Source organism: Eufriesea mexicana, unplaced genomic scaffold, assembly GCF_001483705.2.
Source record: "Eufriesea mexicana isolate 0111107269 unplaced genomic scaffold, ASM148370v2 scaffold1801, whole genome shotgun sequence".
NCBI classification, from domain to species: domain Eukaryota; kingdom Metazoa; phylum Arthropoda; class Insecta; order Hymenoptera; family Apidae; genus Eufriesea; species Eufriesea mexicana.
This window is the reverse complement of record NW_016909918.1, coordinates 1,522,869-1,549,428: the sequence shown is the minus strand read 5'-3', so window position 1 is coordinate 1,549,428 and position 26,560 is coordinate 1,522,869. Positions and strand designations below refer to the sequence as shown.

Genomic DNA, 26,560 nt, shown 5'->3' with positions numbered 1-26,560 from the left:
TATTATATTTATTATATTGTATTAATAGTACATAGAATATTATATAGAATTATGTACAATGAGTCGGTAAATATATTTCTATTTCTATTTTGTTTATATTTCATATATATTTATATATGCATATGTATATGTATAGAATATTATTGCTTAACGAAACAAGAATATATTACCAGACTCATTTTATCCAATTTTTAATACATCATATATCGATCAATGTCGACGATGCAAAAATTTCTGTAAAAGTCGGGTGTGTCACAAAAACGACATTGACCTCGCTGTGCATTCGGCTCGAAGCGAGAACATAGTTATTCAGCTCACGATCTTTCGCGAAGAAGGATCTCAGATACTTCGTAGACCGCAAGACTGGAACTGTTGTTCGTCTAACGAATCGTACCAAGACGAATGATAACACGTTATGATTGCAGTGCGTGCACTATTGTGTCTGCCTTGGATAAGAATGTTCATTAATATTCGGTCAATACGATAACGTATCGTCGTATCGTGAAAATAAAATATTTTCATGAAAATGGTACTTTTATAGTTTCTCTTATCTATCCTTAGCCTTCGTTTGCGTTAATAAAATCAATAATTAATCGTTGAATCGTATAAGATTCCTTAATAATTTAATACACGAATGAACGTAAATAACTTTCAGTTGATTAAAATATTAAAAATATTTCAGAGAAAATAACGATAAAAATCAGCGATAAGAATGAGATTAGCATTCACAAATAATACGAGGAAAAAGAAAATTCATTAGCTTCTAATTAAACAGTGGACAAATAAATGACTGCATGACACACATGATTACATATTTAAAGGCTGATAAGGAAAGAATCTCATTAATCGTATTCGTTAGTTAGATAAGAACTTCTTTGTAAGAAGAAAAATATTATGGTTTATTGTGACAAATATTAACGTATCTTACGAAATAATTGTAATTAAGGTTCCTATTCAAGAATAATTAATAATAGACATAATGTCGAAAATCTCACAAAAATTGTAAGTAATAAATATGAATATGATAATAATAATAGACGATACATAGCAATGGAAATAGGTATGTACAAGATATTAAACTCGTTCACAAACACGTTTCATTTTACGTTTTACACGTATTACTTAAATTTATCTTTACTAACGTTATTTTCAATGCATATAAATACGTTCGAAGTAAAGCATTATTGTAAACATACGACTGTAACGAAATAATACAAGGCATTCCTTTTTTATAATCTTCTAAGTCATACGATACATGCCATCAGACCACGAATATTTTATCATTAGATATAGGTTAAATTTATGCGAATTTTTGCTAGAAACTTGTATTTAATTTTCATTAACACCAGTGTATCTGCATATTTCAATTTCTATATTAACCTTCAGAAAATGAAATTTTTAAATTAATTAAATGAATTCTGTGCATTAAAAACTAGTTTCATGATAGTAATTCTGTCATTCATTCGTACTTGTACATTTTCTGTCTTCGTTACACTGATATTTTTAAATTTGAGTTTTATTTAAATGCAATTTCAAACATCGTGTAAATATGCTATAAAATCATATATCATATAATAATCACTACACGTGCTTATACGTGTTCATTATTAAAAGACATGCTTGATAAAATTGAAATATTTATATAATAGCTTTTTATAGAATTTTATGAAACATATGCACTATGAAAATTTTATGATTACAACTCTTACGATAATTTCATTTATTTATTAATAGTTTTCAGAATGAATGCAGGAATATTTTATTTCTAATTAAATTCCATAAGTAATAAGAAAGTAATCGCATGATTCATGGTAATTTCATATTATATGAAGTATTTATATTCAGTAAATATATCTCCATAATTCCAACGTAACTTTCTTTTATATTTAACACGTTAAGTGCCAGTTAAGTGAAGTGCCACATCGGTACCCAGGGACCGGCACTAGACTTCCTGTTTGGGCCCCGCCGGTCCTCAGGGACTGGCCCAGATTAGGACCAAAAGGTGCTAACTTTTGGTGTTAAATTTTTCGCCATCTTTGGACCTAACGATTGAGAATTCCTGTTATAACAATTGGTACAGTATCTCCGAATTTTATAAACACTTTGCCCGCCACTGGTGGCCCACTTGACGGCCGAATTTGGGCCTGAACGGAGCGACAAGCAAAACGGACTGGACACTTAACGTGTTAATTAACACTAGATTTACGGCACCCGTCAATTTGACGGATAGGTTGCTCCAATTATACAATGGTAACAGATTTAGTTCAATTATATTAAGACTGTTAATATTGTAATTGTTTTTAAATTAAACTAATCGTTAAAAAGAAGACACTACAGATTTAGTTCACTTATATTAAGACTGTTAATATTGTAATTGTTTTTAAATTAAACTAATCGTTAAAAAGAAGACATGTGGTTTCCTTTACTTGCCAATTTGACAGGTGTCAAATATGTAAAAACAGGTATACAGATAGCGTCCGTAAACCTAGTATTAAAAACATCATACTTACGTACAAAACTCATTCTCTCTTTTCTTTCTATTAATTTCAATATTTTACAAATCTTTCGTTACAAAATTTTATTTGTGGCAATATTAACAGATTTATTACGTTCAATATATTTGTCATTACGTATGAAATATGAAATCCATCGTTTTGACAATGGCGATTAGTGTTATCGACTAGTATGTTTGTACCACGTTCATGAAACATTTGTACTTACATTACCTTTAATGAACTCTCGATAAGGCACTATCTAGATCGATAGCCATTTTATGAGACAAGGCCATGCTATAGATCTACGTACGAAAACTGCGGTAGCTTTTTAATTTTGGTTAGCGAGCACTCTGTTTAATTACACAGGTTTCATTAACACGAGTTACACGATTCATACCTGTAATTTTTCTGATGGAATAAATGCTAATTACTTTCAGCGTGCTTTTTGATTAGTATGACGAGTGTGTTATTAAATATTCTAAGTAGTATGCACGTACGAGTGTTAGATAATTTATGTAATTAATTTTTGCCACTGTAATTGTTGTTTCAAGAAGTAGTTTAATTCGTCATGCAAATCTTTTATGATTTAGGTTATTCGGAAAATAATTGCTTTAAAATGTAGAATATGGATTTCGTTTAGGACAGTGACGAGTCATGATTTTATAAAAATTTGATAGAAATTGTATACGAATTTTACAAAAATTTGATGTAGATTCTATACAAATTTTATAAAAATTTCACAAAAATTGTATAGAAATTTGTAGGAATTCTATTGAAATTTTATAAAAATTTGATACGAGTTTTGGAAACATTTTATAGAATATTTACAAAAGTTCTATCAAAATTTTATATAAATTTGATAAAATATTTATAGAAATTTTGTAGAATATTGATAGAAAGTTTATATAAAATTTGTATACACTTTCTACACAATTTTCTTTTTGACATTGTCATACAAATGAACATCTGCTACATTTCATTTCTAAGCTATCCACTATTACAAAATCTCGATCTTTCCTCCAAAAATTCCACTAAAATTTACATCTTTAAAAAAGAAAATAAAAAGACAACACTATAACGGCATAAATTTATTATTTTCACAGGAGAAATCGCCATCCGCGTGTTCCGAGCATGTACCGAGCTCGGAATCCGTTCCGTGGCCATTTATTCGGAACAAGACAAGATGCAAATGCACAGACAAAAGGCTGACGAGGGCTACATGATTGGCAGAGGGCTTCCACCTGTACAGGCTTACTTGAATATTCCAGAAATTATCAAAGTCGCGAAGGAAAATGACGTTGATGCTATTCATCCCGGTTATGGCTTCCTGTCTGAGCGATCAGATTTCGCGGAGGCAATAATAAATGCTGGAATAAGATTCATCGGTCCCAGCCCGAAAGTCGTGCAGCAAATGGGTGACAAAGTACGATTTATCAATACATTACTTTTGGAACGAAAATTAATTTTCGATAAATTCTTAAATTTTTATATATTTAAAAAGAAATATAATAATGGTGATTTTGTATATCTTTCTAAAATCAATATCTTGAAGTAAATAATTAAATATTGTATATTACAAAAATTCTTAGAACACATGGTTGAAGATTGTTAATATTATGGATACGATTTTCAGTCAATGTATTATGAAAATTTCTAAGCATGCCTTGAGAATTTAAAATTATGTATTAATGAAAAATAACTAATTGACAATTCTAGTGCATATGTGTTTTAATTATTTTTATAACTAATGTATCATAGTACAATATTATTAAAACAGGGAAGTGTTTAAAAACTTCTGACAATTATTTATTATTCTACTAAAAATATTTTCTTTGCAAATAACGCAGAATATACGAATCTAATACTTTTGTAACGAGTTGAACACTATTAGACGAAAATTTAAGGTTCATATCAAAGGAAAGTTATCAAATTAATTTTCAAATTCTTCGATATAAAATTTAATTAAATGATTAATCTAATTTAACGAATAAATCGTGTTTCGGATACAATTAATTCCTAAATAATTAATTTCTAAATAAATTGTCAGGTAGCTGCAAGGCAGGCCGCAATAGATGCAGGAGTGCCAATTGTTCCTGGAACAGATGGACCAGTGACCACGTCCGACGAGGCAATGGAGTTTTGTATGAAACATGGACTTCCGGTCATCTTCAAGGCCGCTTATGGAGGCGGTGGAAGAGGTAGAATCTTAATAAAATAAAATATTTTTTTAATTAATATTTTTATTGGTTAGAAGTCGCAATAAAAGAATTGAGAAGAAATCATTTCCGTTTTCATTATAGATGTTTCCATAAAATGTACTAAAATATAGTTTAATATATTACAATCTTACTAGCATACTTGAAAATATAGTACAAAGAAAACAGGAAGTTTAAATAATGAAAAAAAGGAATTAAATTCAAGAGAAGAAAAATTTTGAATTTATACAATTTTTTGAATAAATAAAATAATTTATCTTGAATGGGACAAAATAAACCTTACTTTGATTAGTACAAAATATCATTAAATTATTTCTTTAAGTAGAACTTCCATTCTTATTAATTCTACATGAGTTAATATTTAGTTTTCTGACAGTCATTATATAAATATATTTTGTATGCGAAGTTTTTCGCACTATTTGAACTAATATTTTGTTCACTGTAGTTTAATTAATTTTTTAAAATTACTTATTATACTTACCTAATCATATTAAATGCGTTGTTTCGAGGTTATCTTCCACCATGAAATGGAAACTAGGTTTTCGCAAAGTAAGCTAATGTTCTAGATGCACGTTAAATGCATTCACTTCTGATATTTCTAGTACCTCTTTGTTTCCGGCTTCTTTTGCACGAAGAGTCATTCATCACGAGAACTGCTCATTGTTAAACTCACTCAGTTGAACATTGTCCTACTAGCATATTTTCTTCTCTATATGATTTGGACTTCAAAATTCTTCGTTGCAATGTCGTGTCCGTTTAGTATTCATTTTCATTATTGTATACAATTAATATGAAACAGAGAAGCTTCTTAAAATTTGACTATCATTTAAATAAAAATTACAGAGTAATTGCCAGAATTTTTCCTGAATGAAATTCAATTATTAATTGACTTAATATTGAATTGAAATATGATTATTTTTATAGTAATGTTTAGAGATGAAGAGATCATACAAATTTTAATCTTCTTCTGAGAATAATTTTTGGTTTGGTTTTAAATAAAAATTACAGAGTAATTGCCAGAATTTTTACCGAATGACATTCAGTTATTAATTGACTTAATATTGAATTGAAATATGATTAATTTTATAGTAATGTTTAGAGATGAAGAGATCATACAAATTTTAATCTTCTTCTGAGAATAATTTTTGATTTGGTTTTAAATAAAAATTACAGAGTAATTGCCGGAATTTTTCCTGAATGAAATTCAATTATTAATTGACTTAATATTTAATTGAAATATGATTAATTTTATAGTAACTTTTAGAGAACTCATAAAAATTTTAATCTTCTTCCGAGAATAATTTTTGGTTTATCCACAACAATGTTAATTTTTGCAACTTTGAAATGCTTAAATTAGACATTGTATATCGTAGTTCTGTTACGAAAGTTATTTACTTGGCAAGAATCGCGGATGAACCAGGTATTACTCACGAATGTTCAATAAAAGCGTCGTCAAAGAAAAGATTTACGTTTATAATATGACTAAGATTGAGTCATTCTTTGTAACTCGATACAAATATAGAATGAATTAGTTATTCTATGTACAATATATCTTTCCTGTATGAATTTCCATTTTACAGAATGTTCTTTACGTAATATTTCCTTGCGTAATTATTAAATTACAGCTCTTAATAATTGACTGCGCAAGTAATGTTTAATTCTCTTTAATATTATGATTTCCAATTTTATATTTTTCATTTTTCCTTCCAATTTTTCAAATTATTTTACCAAAAACTAATCTGAAATGTTATACTTAATAATTAGGTATATTAATACCTATACCTATACCATATATACCAGGTATATTATACTTAATAATTTCAATAATTTTTAATACATTTTTATTGAGCAATATATTTTTTCATATATTTTAATATATTTTCGATGCAAATTTTAATGAATATATTTTTCATATATTTTGATATATCTTCGACACAAATTTCTAATAAATAATATATTTTTTAATATATTTGAAAATATCTTTAATAAATTTATAAATTTAATAAAGAAAGTAACTTTATTGCGAAATATTTAGAAAATACAAATAATTTTATTCACTTTTCAGGAATGAGAGTGGTAAGACAAATGGAGGAGGTCCGAGAAATGTTCGACCGTGCCTCTTCGGAAGCTGCGGCCGCTTTCGGAAACGGAGCGATGTTCATTGAGAAGTTCATTGAGAGACCGAGGCACATCGAAGTCCAACTGTTGGGAGATAAAGCTGGCAATGTCGTTCATCTTTACGAACGCGATTGTTCTGTGCAACGTCGTCATCAAAAGGTCAGTAAACGAGGTGGCCCAAGTATTCATAGACCGTGGTCATTCATAATGTCATTTATTCCAATTGTTCCTGATTGCATCTATTTCTAGACATATCTATTTATGTACCTTTTTATGATCTCTACTGTGATCGGTGAATCGAATTTTTTAATGATTCGATAGAAATAAACTTTTGAATGACTTTTGAGAAAGGTAGGAATTAAAAGTGAAAGAAGTTAAATTGAAAATCACTCGAATAATACATATATTTATATAATATAAATTTTACTTCCTATATTAAATAAATTTCTGTGTATACTAATCAATTTCAATTTCGAAAGATTATATTTAGGAAACAGTTTATCCAAAAACTACATTTAGATACTATCTTAAAAATGTTTAGATGCCAACTATAGTAATATGTAATAGATACAGCTTCTAATCCAAAAATTTCAATTCGACTTGTGTAGCACTTTCAAAATTGAAAACTATATCACGTTTGTTTTAAATCCTTTTTCGTATCATTTATATTTTTCGAAATATTTATTCCCAACAAATTAAACCGAGTCACTTTGTATATATATTATAAAATTACTATCATGAAACATTTTATAATAATATATAATTTAATATACGATATTATATATAAAATTCTATTATATGTATTATGAAAATAATATACATGCAATATAAATTATATAAATATAAAAATTTCGTAACTAACGAAGAAGTAAATTGAAACGTTGGGTATATCTAAATCATCAAACGTGACTTATCCATGATGGTATTACATAAGCTTTCGTTACATGATTAAGGCTACACTTACATAATTATAATGGTACATAAACGAATAAAGATGACCGTTTCTTATGCATCAAACAATGATTGCCGTCTCTTATAAATTACATTGCTACATTCATTATTATATGATAATTTGGATTATTATCAGTTATGCTACAAGCACAAGAGGACAAGATATAAACATTATACTGAAATAATTTTATAAATAACTAGAGCACCTAAGTCAATTATTAAGAATTAACACGATAATTGAACTCTTTACTAAAATCTTTTAATATCAAACTTTTTATCAAATAAATAATAACCCGATCAGTAATTAGTATGAAGATGTAACCATAACAATTATTGACATGAAAATTTATAGGAACCAATATCTTTTTATCACTGTACATTTATGCCACATATACTTTCATATTTATTTAATGTAATATATTTTTCCTGCATTTAAAATTCAACAAATGTTAATGCATCATGCAATTAAGATATTTTGATGTATGTCATCACTCGTAATTATCGCAATTACGTAATTAAGGTACCCTCGATAGCTCAAACTCCGCGATACCTCAAATTATTACAAAGACTTTACAATAGAAATGAAATGAATTATTCTAACTCCCTCTATAATGAAATTGACCAAACTAACGAACACAAAACTATATATAATAAACAAAATCAAAAGTGTAAAGTAATATATAATAAAATTTAATATTATATTAACCCTTTGCACTCGAAAGGCGACCTTCAGTCACCGTTCAATAAAATTTTGGAGATCGATATTAATTAATATCTCAATTTTAAGGTAATGTAACAATGTGTGAGGTATCGGAATCAAATAATTCTACGTGTTAATTATTATACGGTTTCTTATTTATTGGTGAAAAATATATAGTCAGCTTTATTAGCAGGGAATCTTTGAATTTCTACCCTTCTCTAGACAAAAAGTCGTCGAGTGCAAAGGGTTAAATTTAATAAAAATTAACATATAAAATGACGTAGTACGGTAATTACACGATAAATCAGCGAATAAATTAGAACTCTCAGATTAATTTATGAAAAAAAGCACAATAAATTCCATTCTCGTTAAAATTTATGCTTCAGTATTGATCTCACTCTTACTTCTCCGACTTAAGGATTCGTTGGGCGTTTCAATGACATTCGCATGTTCCGCTGCTCACGGAAAACGAGGGCAGCGTTGGGAAATATGCGCGCAAAAAAGCAAAAAGAACGAGAAGGAAAATTGCAGCAATTAAAAAATTCTAGACCAACGCACCCAGTGAACATCACGAGACTTTGTATTAAACCCAATTTCAAAGCCGTTAAAACTACATCCATTTGCTTAGTCGAACAAACCTAATGTACCATTTTTCTGCTCATAACTTCAGGTCGTCGAAATTGCTCCTGCGCCACGATTAGACACCAAGGTTAGGAACAAGATGACGGACCACGCTGTGAGATTGGCGAAACACGTTGGATACTCGAACGCTGGTACAGTCGAATTTTTGGCCGACGAGTCCGGAAATTTCTACTTCATCGAGGTCAACGCTAGGCTGCAAGTCGAACACACTGTTACGGAAGAGATCACTGGGTAAGTATAATTGGGAGAATAGATTTGGAATTAGGAAATTCGGTTAACTATCTATTATAATTACATACGTACATACAGGGTGTCCAAAAAGGTTGGGACCTAACTTAGACTACATGTTACCGAGGTCAAGTAGATGAAAAGAATTCATATAGACTTATATTCAAAACTGCTTTATTAAAAAGATATAAGTCTTCGAAGATATTTATGATCTTTTAAGACATTTACAGAAAATTTTCGAAAATTCCTCCTTCTTTAAGGATGCAGGCTTCCATTCGTCGAATTATTGATTATCGAGTTCCATAAAATGACTCCATTTGTATTGGAAATAATAGTAAATACATTTTGAATATATTTTCAAAATTAAAAATTAAATATAAATTTAATAAGTTTAAAAATTAAATTTAAATTAAATTAATCAAATTTGGTATAAACCAACTCTTTTGCGTAACCCCGTAAATAGAGGTTATGAGCGTTAGGTCAGGTGACCTAGGAGGCCCACTGATTGGTCCGTCACGACCAATCCAACATTGGGAGGATTGTCTATTAAGAAATTCACGTACAGTCAGTCGAAAATGTGGTGAGGCACCGTTGTGCTGCAACGATATTTGATCTTCATTTCCAATGAGACGTTATGCAACATATCGTGAAGATAATTTTACAAAAATTATAAATAAGATCAAGCTATTAGTCTGCATGGCATCCTATAAGGACCTATCAATCTTTCGTCTATAAACGTGTACAGTTCTCTACAACGAATTGCACGACGAATTTTGTGCGTAAATCTTTGAACGCTTATATATATTTTCAATAAAGCCTCTTCGGGCGTAAGTTTATACGAATTTTTTGAAAATCTGTTTGACCTCGATAACACGTAGTCTCAGTTCGGTGCCAACCTTTTGGACACCCTATATGCAGGGCGTATCCTAGCAGCAGTAATACAACCGGAAAGGAAATTATTTAACAATGAAAAAAATAAATGAAGAATAGAGAATAAAATTTTTTCGATTTTGAATATTCATCGAGTACGAGTATACTTATTTATATTTTGCTGGGACATCCTGTATATGTGTGTGTGTATATATACCTTGGGAGAAAATTTGTCACCCGTTATATTGATGATGAGAATTGTGGTTATTATTTCTACTTCAGAAATAGTGCTGGAAGATATTGAAGTATGAAAGTCATGTTTCATAATATAGATTAATATATACTTGAGCATGATAGTTGTATCTCACGATATAGATTAATCTGGATTATGAGAAATGAGTTGAAATGGTTGCAGAAATGTGTATCGATAGCTGTTATCGAAAGGTTCTTTTAAATTGGTATCAATTATATATGGTTCGATCATTTGCACAAGTAATAGGAACGAAAATTTGTCATTAGTTTTGTCCATGATGATCCAGTTTATTAGTTTATTATTAGTCTTACTAAAATATTGAAGTATGGAAGTTACGTCTTAAACTTCGTAAATTAATAAAACCTAAGCAGAGGATTGAAAAATTCTCGAAATAAGGATTAATTATTATATAAATATATTTTCCCATAATTAATGCGACTATTCTACTATATCCTGTAATAAGAATAATTTGAACTTTTGGTACTGGAAAATCAGAATTTAAATATGACATTGCAAAGAAAATTGCAAGAGCGCAATTTTATCGCAGTTAATCGCAAAGATCACGATATTCAAAGCTAAAATCGCGATGCGTCCAAATCGAACGAGTTCGCAGTCACGAGTGAGCGCAATCCAATTTCATACCTGAGCACCCTCTGCCGATTAGTCGGCGCGTAACTCGCGCTAGTGCTGACCTCTAGCCGGATCCCACGAGAACGAGGATAAGCGAGACCTCGTGGCCTATCTCGTGCCCCTGTTGAATGGGGTAGGAACTAATTGAGAATTGTTTCATGAGATTTAATCACAGTAGAACGTAAAAGGTCCGATACATCACGTTTTAAAAATCAATTGAACCCTAAACTACAAGTGTTTTCTCTTTCAAAACAATAGGATGAGATATTTAAGGAAACTGTAGATGATTCTGAACAATATGAAAAATATGAAAAATTGTATAGTACATTTTATAAAAAGTATTTAATTTTAATTAGGTACTAAATGTTTATTTCGTTTAGAATATTATAAAAATATTTTTAAATAAGTATAAATTTTGTATATTTATCAAAATTTTGATTGCAGTTATATGATATAAATATAGTCATATAATTGTTGACATGAGGAACTTGTGATGTGCTGAATCATTATTGTAGCGGAAGAAGTTAATATTGTAATTTACGAACCTAATATACTCACAGGTACCTGATATCCCGGTCGACTAGGGTCGACATATCCCCACTATGACATGGAAATAAAATTACCATTGGATTAACAACGTCCCAATGGACTCGTTGCACTTTGACGGAGAAATATAAATTATGGAAAAATAGTTTTCCATTTAACCATAAATATTTAGAGACTTTACATGAATAAATGTTACCTTAAATATTTTATTTTACATTTTTATCGAAGATACTAAAAATAGCTTAAATAATATTGAATATTTTATCAAAGATCTAATAAATTTTTATCTATTACAATTTTCTGGAAACCATCGACTAGACCTTCAAAAGAATAATTTTCTAATCAATAAAGAGGAACAGAATATCACACATGAAATTTTGTTTTAACTAAGACAAAGAACTTCCTTTGCTTGAAAAATTAGAAATGTTCCAAATTTTGTAATTTAGAATTCACGAAATGTAAAATATTTTCAGAATCGACTTGGTGCAATCTCAAATCCGTATTGCCGAGGGTATGACGTTACCCGAGCTGGGTATGACGCAGGAAAAGATCGTTCCTCAAGGTTTCGCGATACAATGCCGTGTTACAACGGAAGATCCTGCGAAGAGCTTCCAACCGGATACCGGAAGAATCGAAGTGTTCCGTTCTGGAGAAGGTATGGGTATTCGGTTGGACAGCGCCTCTGCGTTCGCTGGTGCCATCATCTCGCCTTACTATGATTCGCTTCTGGTCAAGGTAAACCCCAATACGAATCTTAAATTTTATCATATTATTATTTCACATAACAAACGAATCACATTTATGAGCCCTCTGACAGGAAGAATCAAATACTTATGACGAATTTTTAGGATAAAATGATATATTCTAGCATGCCTGTGGGATCACTACATGGACCAACAAAATAATTTAATTTTAAATAAATGAAATAGGTTTACTTCGACACACGTGTATAGGACCAGTATATAGCTCATACGAAATGATAAATAAGACATTGAATAAATAAACATAATTTATTTTTGAACATATGTAGATAAGGTGTCTACTGTAAAGTTAGTCTAGGTCAGTGCACAAACCAAGTGAAATAAAAGATTGGACTTTGAAGTGATAAGAAAGGTCTATTTTAGACTAGTGCAAGACTAGTGCACAGACCAAGTGAAATAAAGAATTGTACTTTGAAATCATAAGAAAGGTTTGCTCTAGGTGGTACGTAGAAAAGTGGCTTACTCTAGACCTAGCCTAGACCAGTGCATAGATCATGTGAAATAAAGAATTGGATTTTGAAGTGATAAGAAAGATCTATTCTAGCACATGTGCAAGGCTAGTGCATAGACCAAGTGAAATAAAGAATTGAACTTTGAAGTCATAAGAAAGGTTTGCTCTAAGTGGTACGTAGAAAAGTAGCCTACTCTAGACCTAGCCTAGACCAGTGCATAGACCATGTGAAATAAAGTATTGAACTTTGGATAAACGAGAAATATATTCATTTAAAACAATGTATAAGTATTTACATCCTCCTATTCATGAAACCTAGTCAACTTTGTCACTGACTTCTTTACTCAAAGGCTTTCAAACACCTTCCATCTCTTCGTGACATAGATTGTCGTAAACTCGAAAGAAGATCCTCATCTGTTTAGGTATTCATCGGAATCTTACTTTTGTCCTCAGGTAATAGCTCACGCAGGCGACCTACAATCATCCTGTGCAAAGATGAACCGCGCTCTCCGTGAGTTCCGTGTTCGCGGAGTGAAAACCAACATCCCATTCCTGTTGAACGTATTGGAGAATCAGAAGTTCCTCAATGGGAACGTCGACACGTACTTCATCGACGAGAATCCTCAGCTGTTCCAGTTCCAGCCTAGTCAGAACCGTGCCCAGAAGCTGTTGAACTACCTCGGTTCGGTCCTCGTGAATGGACCGAGCACTCCACTGGCAACACCGTTGAAACCAGCTGAGATAAAGCCTCACATTCCTCAAATCGCTTTAGGTATGGTATCGAAGTCTTGAGCAGGAATAAGTACGTCCTGTCACGAGTATCCGCGATACTAGAGTCGAAATACTTCTCATATTTGTTTCGTAATGAACGTGATTGGGTACGGTTAGGATTAAGCACACAAAGGACTGCTTTTAATGCGTGGGTCAGCAAATCAGGAGCCAGACTTTTCTTTCTCTTCACTGTGTCTAGAGGGTGTCTACTGGTGGTTGTGCAGCGGGCTGTTTCTTCGACTTTTCACATGATGGAGCACTGATTGTACGTGGTCTTGATCTTCTGAAACTTGTGAAATGTGTTACACATATGTTTTCATACTTTAAATTAGCAATTTTTAATGCCTTTAAAATTATTGTGCTTCAAGAGCTACTATATCATTTTAAACAATAATTTTACAAAAGGAAACGAATTTTTTTTAATTATTAGATTAAAATTTTAAGCCTTTGGAATTTGATGGAGGGTGAAATTAAGAATTAAAAAAATTTTTGGTCGTGTGCTTTTTCTTCCTGTTTAGTATTATATAATGCAGAGGATTTAAGGGGAGAGTTATATGAATGTAATTTAAAAAAGATATCTTTTTTTTTTAGTTTTTGTTTTATTTGATAAATTACCATTTCTGATTGTATTATATCAATGATAATCAGTGCTCCATGACGAAATATCTTAGAAACATGGCTTCAAATTTTGAATATTAACCTTTTGTTGTCCAAAACAATTTAATTTTATTATTCAAATAATTTTGAATTTTATTTTTCAATATTCGATATTCGATTGTTAAACGATATATTTATTGCTTCGTGTACTTTTTGTTTATAAGTTATTCCATAAATCATTCTAAAATTTATTACGTAATTAAATGATGCTAATGATACAATTTCAAAAGTACATTTTTATTATGTATTGTATTGTAATCAAATTCGTTTTATCGATTAAAATATAAAATAATGTGGAATTAAAATTCCTTATAGTAAAATGTTCATTCTGAAGTGATGATGTGAAAATCATGCTATCCTTAAAGGATCTCAAAAGGTTAAAATTTATTGGCTAAGAATTTATAGTTCAGAAAGAGTTAATAAATTCAAACACTATTGGAAATAGCGAGCACAATTGGTAATTGAAGTTTTCAAAATTAACTAATTTTTTAAATCTGGGAAAAACTATGAAATTGCACGATTTTCTACTTAAATTACCAATATCTCGAAAAATTATTTAACAAAATATCAATAACTCAAATTTTTACGACAAAAACAATATACTCACTCGTTTAATTTTTATTTCTTTTAATTCAACAAACTTTTTTCTATATCTTTTTGTCTTGTTTAATTGTCTTTAATATTTGTAGCATATATCCTTTATTATTTTAGATATTTATGCAAAATTATATCTATATTCCTATGTATGGTGTATTCAAGTAGACTTTTAGAGTATAAATTGAAAGACTGCACGATTAATTAGTTTCATGAGAAAAATATATTATTATTTTTATGTTTTTTATTGCGCTATTAAAAAGGTTTTTAGTAGACACCCTTTTTTGTTTAGAAAATTTTCTACGCTTTTCTGCTGGGTTGAAAAACAATTGCAAGGGGTCCACGCCATGTTAGATATTAAATGTTTTGCACTGTACTCGATTTTCTATATAATTTTTATTGTAAAGTACATTTCCTTCTACGTCTAAAACTTGATACGATACATGTATACATACACACGTATGACACATACAACTGCTCATGAAAATACTCGGACGCTTGTGTTTCCAAATTTTGACAAACAAAATACGAATTCGAATCTCTGAAAAAAATACTGCACCTAAGCAATTTTAAATATTTGAAATAAAAATGTCGACAACCTGTGCGAAAAATTATTATGAAAATAAATTTTTGGAGATAGAAATTCACGACGCATTCAAAATTCGAAACTCTCCAATTTTCAAAAACTCAATATTTTTTTCATTTTCGAAAGTCAATATTCTCGAAATTTTTTGGGTTAAAAATTACTGGCACCTTAATAATTCGCAATTTTCAAAAATTTCACGAAATTATAGAAATTTAGAATTCTCGAGAGTTTAAATATTCATAATTCCTGGAACTTTCGAAACATAAAATTTCGGAAGTCAAAACATTAACAATTTGGAAATTCGAAATGTTAATTATATTTTGTAAGAAAAATATTTCTTTTTAGAATCGAAATCATAACAAAATTATTATTTATTTATAAATTAAGCTTATTGATATTTTCATAATTTTTCTCATAACTCGTATCTGAATTTAGGTGCAATAATATTTTCAAAAATACGAGTTTATAGTATTTATTTAATTTGTCAAAAGTTCGAAACACAAGTATTTAATTACTTTCGTGAGGTACTGTATATTATTCTTATTCTGTTATCCTCATAACATAGTATCTTGGCATGGTGTTTCAATTTCTGTAAAGTGTAACTTCTCGTTGTTAAATTACTCATTCTATATACGATTTGACAGTAGCATTTGTGACTTAAAACTTCATCACGTATTCATTCGCATAATAGACATTCGCGACGATCTTCAAATAGATCATATTTATCTTAATTCTCTATCGCCATCATTGATTTTCCTTTTGTCGTTCAATAACTCTGTTTACTTTTTTTTTTTACTTTTAGATATTAATGACCTCTCGTAATTACACCTCGTTGTTTATCGCATGCTTTTATCTTTTCGTTTGGCAATTTTTTTAGACTTTGCTAAGCTTGCAGCTGCAGAAGAGATCAATGATCCAGATATGCCAGGTATGATTCAAGATGACTTTGTCTTGATTTATGTCGATTACATCGTTAAGTATTTAGTCGTTACCTTCTGCTGGAGTTAGGTATATCGATAGATTGGAATTTGGATATCTTGAAATTTGGAAATCTTGATATTTCAAAATTTCTAAATTTCGATATTTTGATAGTTCAAAATTTAGGAATTTCAATATTTTAGTATTTCGCAATTTTGCAATCTCGATATCTAGATATTTCGAAATTTTGCAATTTCGATAATTTAATATTTCGAAATTTTGCAATTTCGATAATTTAATATTTCGGAATTTTGCAATTTCTATATTTTAATATTTCGAAATTTTGCAATTTCGATAATTTGATATTTCGGAATTTTGCAATTTCTATATTTTAATATTTCGAAATTTTGCAATTTCGATAATTTAATATTTCGCAATTTGCAATCTCGATATTTGGATATTTTGAAATATAAAATTCTCGATACTTTGATGCTTTGAAATATAGAAATTTCGATATTTTGTTTATCAAGGTTGACAAATTTCGTTTCTCTTTATTTCCTTCCATCACGTTAATTATGTTATTGCAGACACGTGATTCGTGAATTTACAAATATTGGAATTGGAATTGGGATTCGGTTTGTACGAGCGAAAGGGAATTTGTTGGGTCACTAGGCAGAATAATTGTCTAAATTAAATACATCGTTCGCTACGTGAGTGGTTCACAAACGAAGTCAATCAATAGTTTTTCCAACAAATATTTTACAGGAAATTAATCAAGTTTATCGTTCGATACATGTCCTGTACTTGGAATATGTGCTCGACATTTTTTTCTAGAATTTTCGTCACAATTCGCGTACTTATTCAGAATACTACCTTTACAATGCAATTATATTAAATACATAGAATATAAGTGTTAATAATCAACGTATTTAATTATTGCATAATTATTGTAGATATAACTTCAGTTTTGAATTGCTCACATAAATTTGAGAATGAAGAATGAACAACTAAATGTATGTTTGGAGACTATAGTTATTTATTTTTTCGAAAATAAAAAGTAGAAAATAGGAAACAAAAGTAGATTTTCTAATATATTTTCAAAATATACATTTGGTTTGTCTATCATTAAATTAGTGTGTATTACTTGTGGGCAAAATTATTTGATATGACTTAAAAGGGTGTAGCATTGATTGGCAATATGGTATAGTAATAATAAAATTTTTGGGAACCTCATCAAAATGAGTTTCAAAAATTATATTAATTAATTGGCTATTCGAATTGCATCGAATTTTGCAAAAAGGGTATACATACATTGTTGGTGTAAATATGTAGTATATGTTTCAAAAGTACAGTATTCCATAAGTAGGTATTAAAATTTATGGAAAAATTTCATGAAGTTTAAATTTTTAAATAAGGAAAGTGAATTGATAAATGTTTAATTTTAAACAAATGTAAAGCAACCAATGAGATGGAGTTGAAGAGTGGAAAATATATTGCATACCAAAATTATTCCTAGTACTTTCATAATTAAATAATCTGTCACTAGACTGTTCCCAATTTCTAAATAAAATTTTTAAATAAATTATCAGATGTTTGAAATATATTATTAAAATATTTTATCAAATTTTCTGAATTTACCATACCAAAATTATTCCTAATACTTTTATAATTAAATAATCTGTCACTAGACTGTTCCTAATTTCTAAATAAAATTTTTAAATAAATTATCAGATGTCTAAAATATATCATTAAAATATTTGTCCAAATTTTCTGAATTTACCAATTTATTTTTTATTCCTCTATATTTAGCAAGCCACGTTAAATTTAAAAAACTTGACAAGAAATTTATCACGTGCATGGGTCACGTAGTCCCAAAATGTCACTAGCATAAAAAATGGTACCTAATTCTTTCAACCCCGAATTTTTATTTCCACTCTTCAACTAATCTCTGTCACCTCTAACGCTTCGTTTTCACACTGCACGTGCAAGCTCACTAACCCCTGCACGTAAGAGCTTATCCATCATTCGCCATAATTTAGGATCTTCAATGAACCTCCCTGAATTTTCCAGACGTAATGGAACCACCGAAAGGCTTCCGACACATCTACAAAGAGCAAGGGCCAGAAGCCTTCGCCAAGGCAGTCAGACAGCACAAAGGGTTACTCCTGATGGACACCACGTTCCGTGATGCTCATCAATCACTCCTAGCGACCCGTGTCAGGTCGCACGATCTTCTAACGATCTCTCCTCTCGTCGCGCACAAGTTCAGCAACTTGTACTCCCTAGAGAACTGGGGTGGCGCCACCTTCGACGTGGCGCTCAGGTTCCTACACGAGTGTCCCTGGGAGCGGTTAGAAAATATGCGAAAGGCGATACCGAACATTCCCTTCCAGATGCTTCTCAGAGGGGCCAATGCCGTGGGTTACACCAATTATCCGGACAATGTCGTGTTCAAATTCTGCGAGCTGGCTGTGCAGACTGGAATGGACGTATTCAGGGTGTTCGATTCGTTGAATTATCTGCCGAACTTAATTCTTGGTAAGCGATGGAACTCGTGAGCTTCGTTAAGATAAAATAATATTCAAACATTCTTTTAATACTAGAACTACCGATCTTTAATAGGTACCTAACTATAACGTGCACAGATTATAGTAATTTCAGCGGCACGATGAATATGAGTGAATATATTGATTACAGTTCTTTCTTAATATGAGTTGATATCAATTTTATTCTTAAAGCAGGTGTATGTGTTCGGTGATTGCAGAAAGGAAAATTTTGGGACCAGTCATTTTCATTGTGTTGGTAGTTCTAGTGTTAAATACTCGTGATATTGTTCCAAATATAGTGAGAAGCATACATGAATGAATAAATAAAATAATATTCATATTTTAGAATATTATGACATTTTGTTAGGATATTATAAAATATTATTCGTTGTAGGAAATGAGTATCTCGGTGAGTTGTAAGATACTTATCCAAGTTTGTTCGTTTTCCAAAGCTGAGGCTTTATTTGTACAATGCTTTATTCACGAAGTTTCCTAGGGGAAACTTGGGCTAGACTAGGAATTTTTGGGCCCGGGAAACACCTCGAGATGCCAATAAGGCATCTTGATTGGTTAATGGTTACGGAGTCTTCCCGATGACTTTGCTACACTCTATTTTGCGAATCATTTTGGCGCGCTTTTCTTGCGCGGGAGTGCACTTGAGGAATTGGGAACGCCGGGGGGTCTCCTGCGGGCCCGCGGTGCATCACGTGACGGGCCGTCGTCTGCCTGCCGTGTCTCGCGGGCCTTTCAGAAAAGTCAAGAGTTTATGGCACCCGCATGAGCTGTTAAGGTCATAATTAACTAAATCTGAAGGCTACTTTTCATGCTGATAAAGCAGTAAAGACTTTCGCTGAAGGGAAGAACGATTTTCTCACAAACAACTATGAATGAGCGCGTTCCATAAACCCTCTTCACCATTTCCACGACAAATATTACTACTTTTACGTGCCTATAGTCGCTACATCGTTGATATCAATATTAAAAAATATAAAAAAAGTAAATATATGTGTCTCTATCACAGTCAGAAATAACGTAAGAAATTTTTCAACAAATAGTTGCACCAATTAAATTTTAAATAGATTATGTATTTTGTTATATGAGCAATAAGTAGGTACCATTTTAATTGATTTATAAAATAAAAAATAATAATAGCAATTATTTTTAGACTAGTGTTCACGTTGGTGGTCACTAAATAGTTAGGTATCTCATATTTTAATTTTCGCAATTCGCTCTGTCTTTGATTAGCGAATCGATAAAAAGTTATATTGGAAAGTTTAATTTTTTAAGAACTTGTGATGGTTTTATTCATTAATTCTACTCGTTAGGCATGGAGGCAGCTGGCAAAGCCGGAGGTATAGTCGAAGCTGCAATTTCGTACACGGGTGATGTCAGCAATCCCAACAAAAAGAAGTACGATCTGAAGTATTACACGAACCTGGCGGACGAGCTGATGAAGGCTGGCACTCACGTGCTGTCGATCAAGGATATGGCAGGTCTTTTGAAGCCAAAGGCAGCTGCTATGCTGATAGACGCGATTAGACAGAAGCACCCTGACGTTCCCATCCACGTTCACACGCATGACACCGCGGGGGCTGGAGTGGCGTCGATGTTGGCCTGTGCAGAAAACGGAGCTGATGTCGTTGACGTTGCCGTTGACAGCATGTCTGGCATGACGAGTCAACCATCTATGGGTGCCGTGGTGGCCTCTCTAATTGGTAAGCTCTTTTTCTATTATGTGCTCGATTCGTGTGTGTTTGGAATCATTAGTGAAGAAATGGTTCCATTCTCTCCTTTTCTACGCCCTCGGTGTCTTTTCTTTAGAGAAAAGGATTAACAGTGCTATCCTCACCTTCTGAGATGTTATTCATATCTTGATGGACCTCATAGAACTCCAAGGACTTGACCAGTATTGATCAATTGCTCCTCTATCTATATCACATAGCCCAAACCTCAATGAGACCCAGACACGTATCTCATCTTTCCATTCTCTCCATACCAATACTTTGTTATCCATGATTCGTGACAGGTTATATCAGCATTTATTAAAGATACGATTGGTCTGAGACACAAAAGATAATAATCGACTTAAAAATGACAGGAACCGACAAGGACACCAAACTCAACCTCGATGATATCTCGGAGTATTCTGCATACTGGGAGCAGACCAGGACTCTCTATGCTCCATTCGAGTGCACAACCACCATGAAATCCGGAAACGCGGATGTCTACCTCAACGAAATCCCTGGAGGCCAGTACACCAACTTGCAATTCCAAGCCTACTCGTTAGGTTTGGGAGAATTCTTCGAAGACGTGAAGAAAGCTTACAGAGAAGCCAATCTGCTGCTTGGTGACATCATCAAAGTCACTCCCAGCTCGAAGGTCGTTGGCGATCTGGCACAGTTCATGGTTCAGAATAAGCTTAAGTCTGAGGATGTCCTGAACAAGGCTGAGGAATTGTCCTTCCCTAAATCGGTAGTAGAGTTTCTGCAAGGTGCTATAGGTGAACCCTATGGAGGCTTCCCTGAACCCCTTAGGTATGTGAAATTAGTTTATTAAACACGCGATGATTACAATCTATTTTCAAAAAGATAAACTTTGATAAAAATAATTCTCGTCCCTTAAATACCAATGACTCAATGAAAAGTGTATATTTGAAAGAAGAGAGTATGTAAATTTACTCTTTCCAGGTCGAAGGTATTGAAAGACATGCCACGCGTGAAAGGAAGACCAGGTGCAAGTTTGCCACCATTAGATTTCGCTGAACTTAAGTCTCAATTACAAGAGTCTCATCCTCATATCACGGACGAGGACATCATGTCAGCTGCCCTGTATCCTACAGTTACGAACGATTACTTGAACTTCCGTGATCAGTATGGACCAGTGGATAAATTGGAGACTAGAATCTTCTTGACAGGACCAAAAGTCGGGGAAGAGTTCGACGTGACGATCGAGAAGGGTAAAACCTTGGCCATCAAAACTCTGGCTGTTGCTGAAGATCTGACAAAGAATGGAGAGCGCGAGGTGTTCTTCGAAATGAATGGACAACTTAGATCAGTGTTCATTAAGGACAAAGAGGCCGTTAAGGTAAATTTAAAATAGTCAATTTTCATTCTTGATATTTTCAAAAAATGACTAACGTTGAAAAAGAAGATAGAGATTAGAGATCATAGGGAATAGGCATAATATATGCTTTGTGTATTTTTATAGATGTACAATCTTAAAACTCAATATTAAATTTAATATTACATTATTTATATTATATTACCCTTTTATTTGACATTGGGACAAAATATATTTACTTTTATAACTATTTATCCAAATTACTATTTCTATAATTTGTAACATTTTAGAATTGCATGCATCGTTACCAAAATTCTGATTTCTGAGTATGCAATGCACCTACTTAAGGAAAGTGTTCATAGAATATTTTCTCATTGATTCTTTGAATATTTCAAAAATACACAAATATTAAAATTAAGGAAGGTTTTATTAAGAAATTTCTATTAATTCTTAGTATCCCATTAAATGATCCAATGTTACTTTGTAATTTCTTCTTACTTGACTTTGAGGTTAAACATTCTTTTAAAGATTTCAAAAATATTGGTCACTAATATTGATTATTTATGTAATTGATCTCTTCTAATATCTTAAATACAATTATTCGTCTAAGCCATTCTTCTTATAACTTCTTTTTGAATGTAAGATATATTCTTTTAAAAGAACTGTCCATATTAAGACTAGTGCATGTCTTCAGTTTATTGATTATTAGTTAAAAGCTATTTAATTAAAGTGTATTTCACATATTTTAAAATCAATCAAACTTATATTAAGAGACCTACTGAGAAACATTCAAATAAATCACTGTCTTGTTAATCAGGAGCTTCATGTACATCCCAAAGCTGCCAAAGGAGACAAAAACCAGGTTGGTGCACCAATGCCTGGCACTGTAATTGACATAAGAGTGGCAGTTGGTGACACAGTTGAAAAAGGAGCACCACTAGTCGTGTTATCTGCTATGAAGATGGAAATGGTGGTTCAGGCACCAAAAGCTGGGAAAATCAAAACGCTTGAAGTCACTCAGGGAATGAGATTAGAAGGAGACGATCTGGTCTTAACCCTCGAATAGAACTCTCAACCATCCTAGACTAAAATGTCTTTGAAATAGTGTTGTCGTATACGTTCTTTCAGATAAGAGTGCATTTTGTTCAATTAATCAAAACTGAACATCGTTGCCTAAAGAAATAATAATCACTCGTGTCAAAATTTATAGAGTATAGAAATTGTATACTATTTACATTTAAATGATAATCGAAGCTTGGAAGTACTTTCTTTTTTATACATATACATTTCTAAACAATTTTTTTTTGCCATTCAAGTATTGAATAACATCAATGATAGTATCTCCTGATAGTATAAGATTTTCATATTTGTCCATGATATTAACAGAGAAATAAGATAATTAACTATTTCAAAGTTCTAAAAATATAAGAATACGAAGAAAGTCGCTTTGCAAAAATTGAATAAACTTTTTATGACTACCTCGAAGAATAATAATTATACAGTAAAAAATATGGAAAAGTTAGCTTAATTAAACAATGGTGCACTCCTTGTTCGTCGACGAAGAAAGTTATGTGCGAACCTTTTAGTTTCAACATATTTATCAATGAACAAAAGCAACGAACGTATTTTCATCTTCGAATATCTTTTGTATTACGATCGATTATTATACATGGTGTTTCACATAAAATTTTACAGTGTCAATTCCATCAATCAACAAATGTATAAGGAATATCATTTCATTTTTTTCAATCATTATCATTTTTTCAGAGCACTTGAGATTCTCACATGAGTACATAATTTACATGATAATTAGATAACTTTTATGTGACACACGTTGTATAATTATTCATCGAACTCATCTTCTCGCGACGATCATTTTCTAGTATTTAACTCAATGTTGCCTGCACAAACTGGTGCCTCAGCGACGAAACTCGTAATCCTTAGATTGTAGATAAACTATCTATCGATTTTCTAAGCGATTGTTTATCAACGAGAATTGATTTATACTGTCAAAAATATCGATTCCTCTGTGTTCATACTCAATATTAAGCGAAAACGAGGTGCACTAAAGGCCTAAACACTATAACTACCAAATCAAAACGAGTTATAATGTTATTAAACGTTGAAAAGTTTAATGATATGTTATCTCTCGGTATCGTTGACAAAGAGATTTGAAATTTTGTTGGAAAAGCACAAAATGCTTGTCTCTTTGTTTACTCCTTAACTTCTTAACTGAGGAATCTGCCTGCAGGTAGCGCACTCTACGGCGAACTTGCGAAGACAAGTTATTCACCACACACGCGGTAAATACAAATATCGTAACACACCTTACATGATTGTTAATCGTTAATTAATTTTGTTAACTGGGAATAACAACATAACACGTCACTTTATAACAATTTAATTTCTCAGTGATTTTTCACATTCGTTTATCAAATCAGATTACTAGATCAGATACATATTACTTTATTTGTTCAAATTAAAATCGATTTAATTGAAATTAATTCTTCTCTATTTCAGTACGACGTTCTGATTAACAAATTGCACAATTGACAATATCAAATTCCAAAATATATTCTCCCATAAATGTATAAATAATTTCAACAAAAATTAATTTTGTCGTACAGTAAAGTCAACATGAATAGAAATATTTAAAGTTAATTTAAATACTAATTTAAATACTAAATAAATTTAACACTAAAACTGCAGACCTTCAATGGATATCCAATATAGCATACATAGACAACAACAATTGCAAAGTTAAGATCTTTCTATAGAAAAGAAATTAATATTAATTTTGTCAAAAATAGCTGCGTGTAAATGCACAAATTAAATATCTGAAATCGGTCATTTTGATTATTTTATTAGTTCTAATGTTACATTCGTGTATATACTGTCCAATGCTCAGTGAAAAATTCACTCGATTTTCCTGCTAAATAATTTTCCAGTGACGAGTTATCTCGTCATTCCTGGTTAGTCAAGGTGTCAAGTGCCAGTACATCAGCGTTTTCCAAACTGTAATTTATGAAATAAATTAATATTTGTCATGGAAGTAATTCAGTGGTAGAGCCATGATCAAACTTACGTTTAAAAATCCCTCGTGTCACGGTTTGCTGAACGTATTCAGGAATTGAGATTGTACAAAACGATTAATTTGTGAGTCAAGGTGGTTTGGGAAACGCTTCCTCTAGATTTTAAGTCGAAACAACCCACGAGAGAAACTGTTGGATGTGTTGTGCTCTAGACTAGCTGAATATTACTAGTACTTCCAGCATGTCGACGCGAAGCATAGTAAATAGCATTGGCGTACTAAGTACAAAATTGTTCATGTCCAAAAAGGTTGTAAGTTCCAATTCTAATCGGATTATCTTAATTTTACGCTGTAAGAGGATTTATATGATTCAACGATAGACTATACAGTTCATAATATGTCCTAAATATGAATCAATTTAATGTAATTCACTAAGCTCGAAATTCGAGATTTTCATGGTAACTGCTGCATTGTATAATAGCTTAATTTGCACAATATTTTTCAAACATGGACTAGCATAATTCCGTACTTTACATTTTATAGAAGCATGAAAATTAAGAAGAAGAGAAAGAATCAGCATAATTTGTATATTAATATTACGAATGTAATTTATACCTTTGGTTAAAGATTCGCAAATATTTCCAAACATTTTTATAAGTGAAATTGAAAAATGGAAATACTATAATAACGATCTAAGTGATTTAAAAGGAAGAAATAAATTTTGTACATATTTAATTAAATTTCTTTTCTAGTTCAGCTTGATTTTGTTCTTCAACAACATCAGAGAGAATGAGAAATAAAAACAAGACACTACGAAAGATTAAACCTGTGAGAACAATTATTATTGCTTCGTTTCACGTGTTACAGTGATGGCGAAATTAATTTCGATCAGGCTGAATTTAAAAATAGTTGTACATATAATCTGTGTATACGATATGCGTAAATGTGTAAGAGATGACAATGTGTCCCCTTTGATCGTATGTCAAAGGACTGTACAATTGTGTTTGATAAAAAAAAGAAAAAAAAAAAAAATGGAATGGGATTCGCATGCGTCCAATATTGTGATCATTGCAATCAAGTGTATTTATGTAGATATTAAACATTAACGAATGTAATTGCATTTGTAAGGAGTAAAAGCAGCAAATGCAACAAAGTCTTTTACAATTAAACAAACGAGTTGTTCCTTGCTGTTCCTCTTATTTTGCACTTGTAAGTGGACTAGGTTAAGGTGTATTTAAATTTTTTATGAAAGAATGATATATTAATTTGTGATGTACAGTGGGAGTGACACGTAAAACTCGCCATATAAAATTTCTGAAAAAAATTATTATATAATTTAGTAAACTTAATATTTGATATACGTGTGTTTACTCCCACCATCACGTGTGTATATATGTATATGTGACGATGATGCACATATGTGTGACAACAACGATTTTTTATTTCTTGGTCACATGAATAAATGAAAGTTATCATAAATTATGTAACATCTTCATTCTGACTTATGATATTTTATTTGTGCATCATATATGCATA

The 26,560-nt window shown here is 31.3% G+C and overlaps 1 protein-coding gene across 2 annotated transcripts in view; it reads left to right on the top strand.

Moving 5' to 3' along the window:
* Positions 1 to 23,240, top strand: part of PCB (Pyruvate carboxylase) — a 55,306-nt gene extending 32,066 nt beyond the window's left edge. Inside the window, exons 3-14 of one of the 2 annotated variants that reach the window (XM_017902311.1) lie at positions 3,599 to 3,918; positions 4,543 to 4,693; positions 6,777 to 6,988; positions 9,151 to 9,353; positions 12,123 to 12,384; positions 13,315 to 13,633; positions 16,347 to 16,397; positions 18,458 to 18,925; positions 20,259 to 20,648; positions 21,032 to 21,467; positions 21,621 to 22,017; positions 22,811 to 23,240. In XM_017902311.1, coding sequence (XP_017757800.1) covers positions 3,599 to 3,918; positions 4,543 to 4,693; positions 6,777 to 6,988; positions 9,151 to 9,353; positions 12,123 to 12,384; positions 13,315 to 13,633; positions 16,347 to 16,397; positions 18,458 to 18,925; positions 20,259 to 20,648; positions 21,032 to 21,467; positions 21,621 to 22,017; positions 22,811 to 23,059 — 3,458 coding nt within the window. In that variant the 3' untranslated portion in view covers positions 23,060 to 23,240. The remainder of the gene's footprint in view (positions 1 to 3,598; positions 3,919 to 4,542; positions 4,694 to 6,776; positions 6,989 to 9,150; positions 9,354 to 12,122; positions 12,385 to 13,314; positions 13,634 to 16,346; positions 16,398 to 18,457; positions 18,926 to 20,258; positions 20,649 to 21,031; positions 21,468 to 21,620; positions 22,018 to 22,810) is intronic. The other variant, XM_017902313.1, reaches the window with a different exon arrangement.
* The last annotated feature ends 3,320 nt before the right edge of the window (positions 23,241 to 26,560 follow it).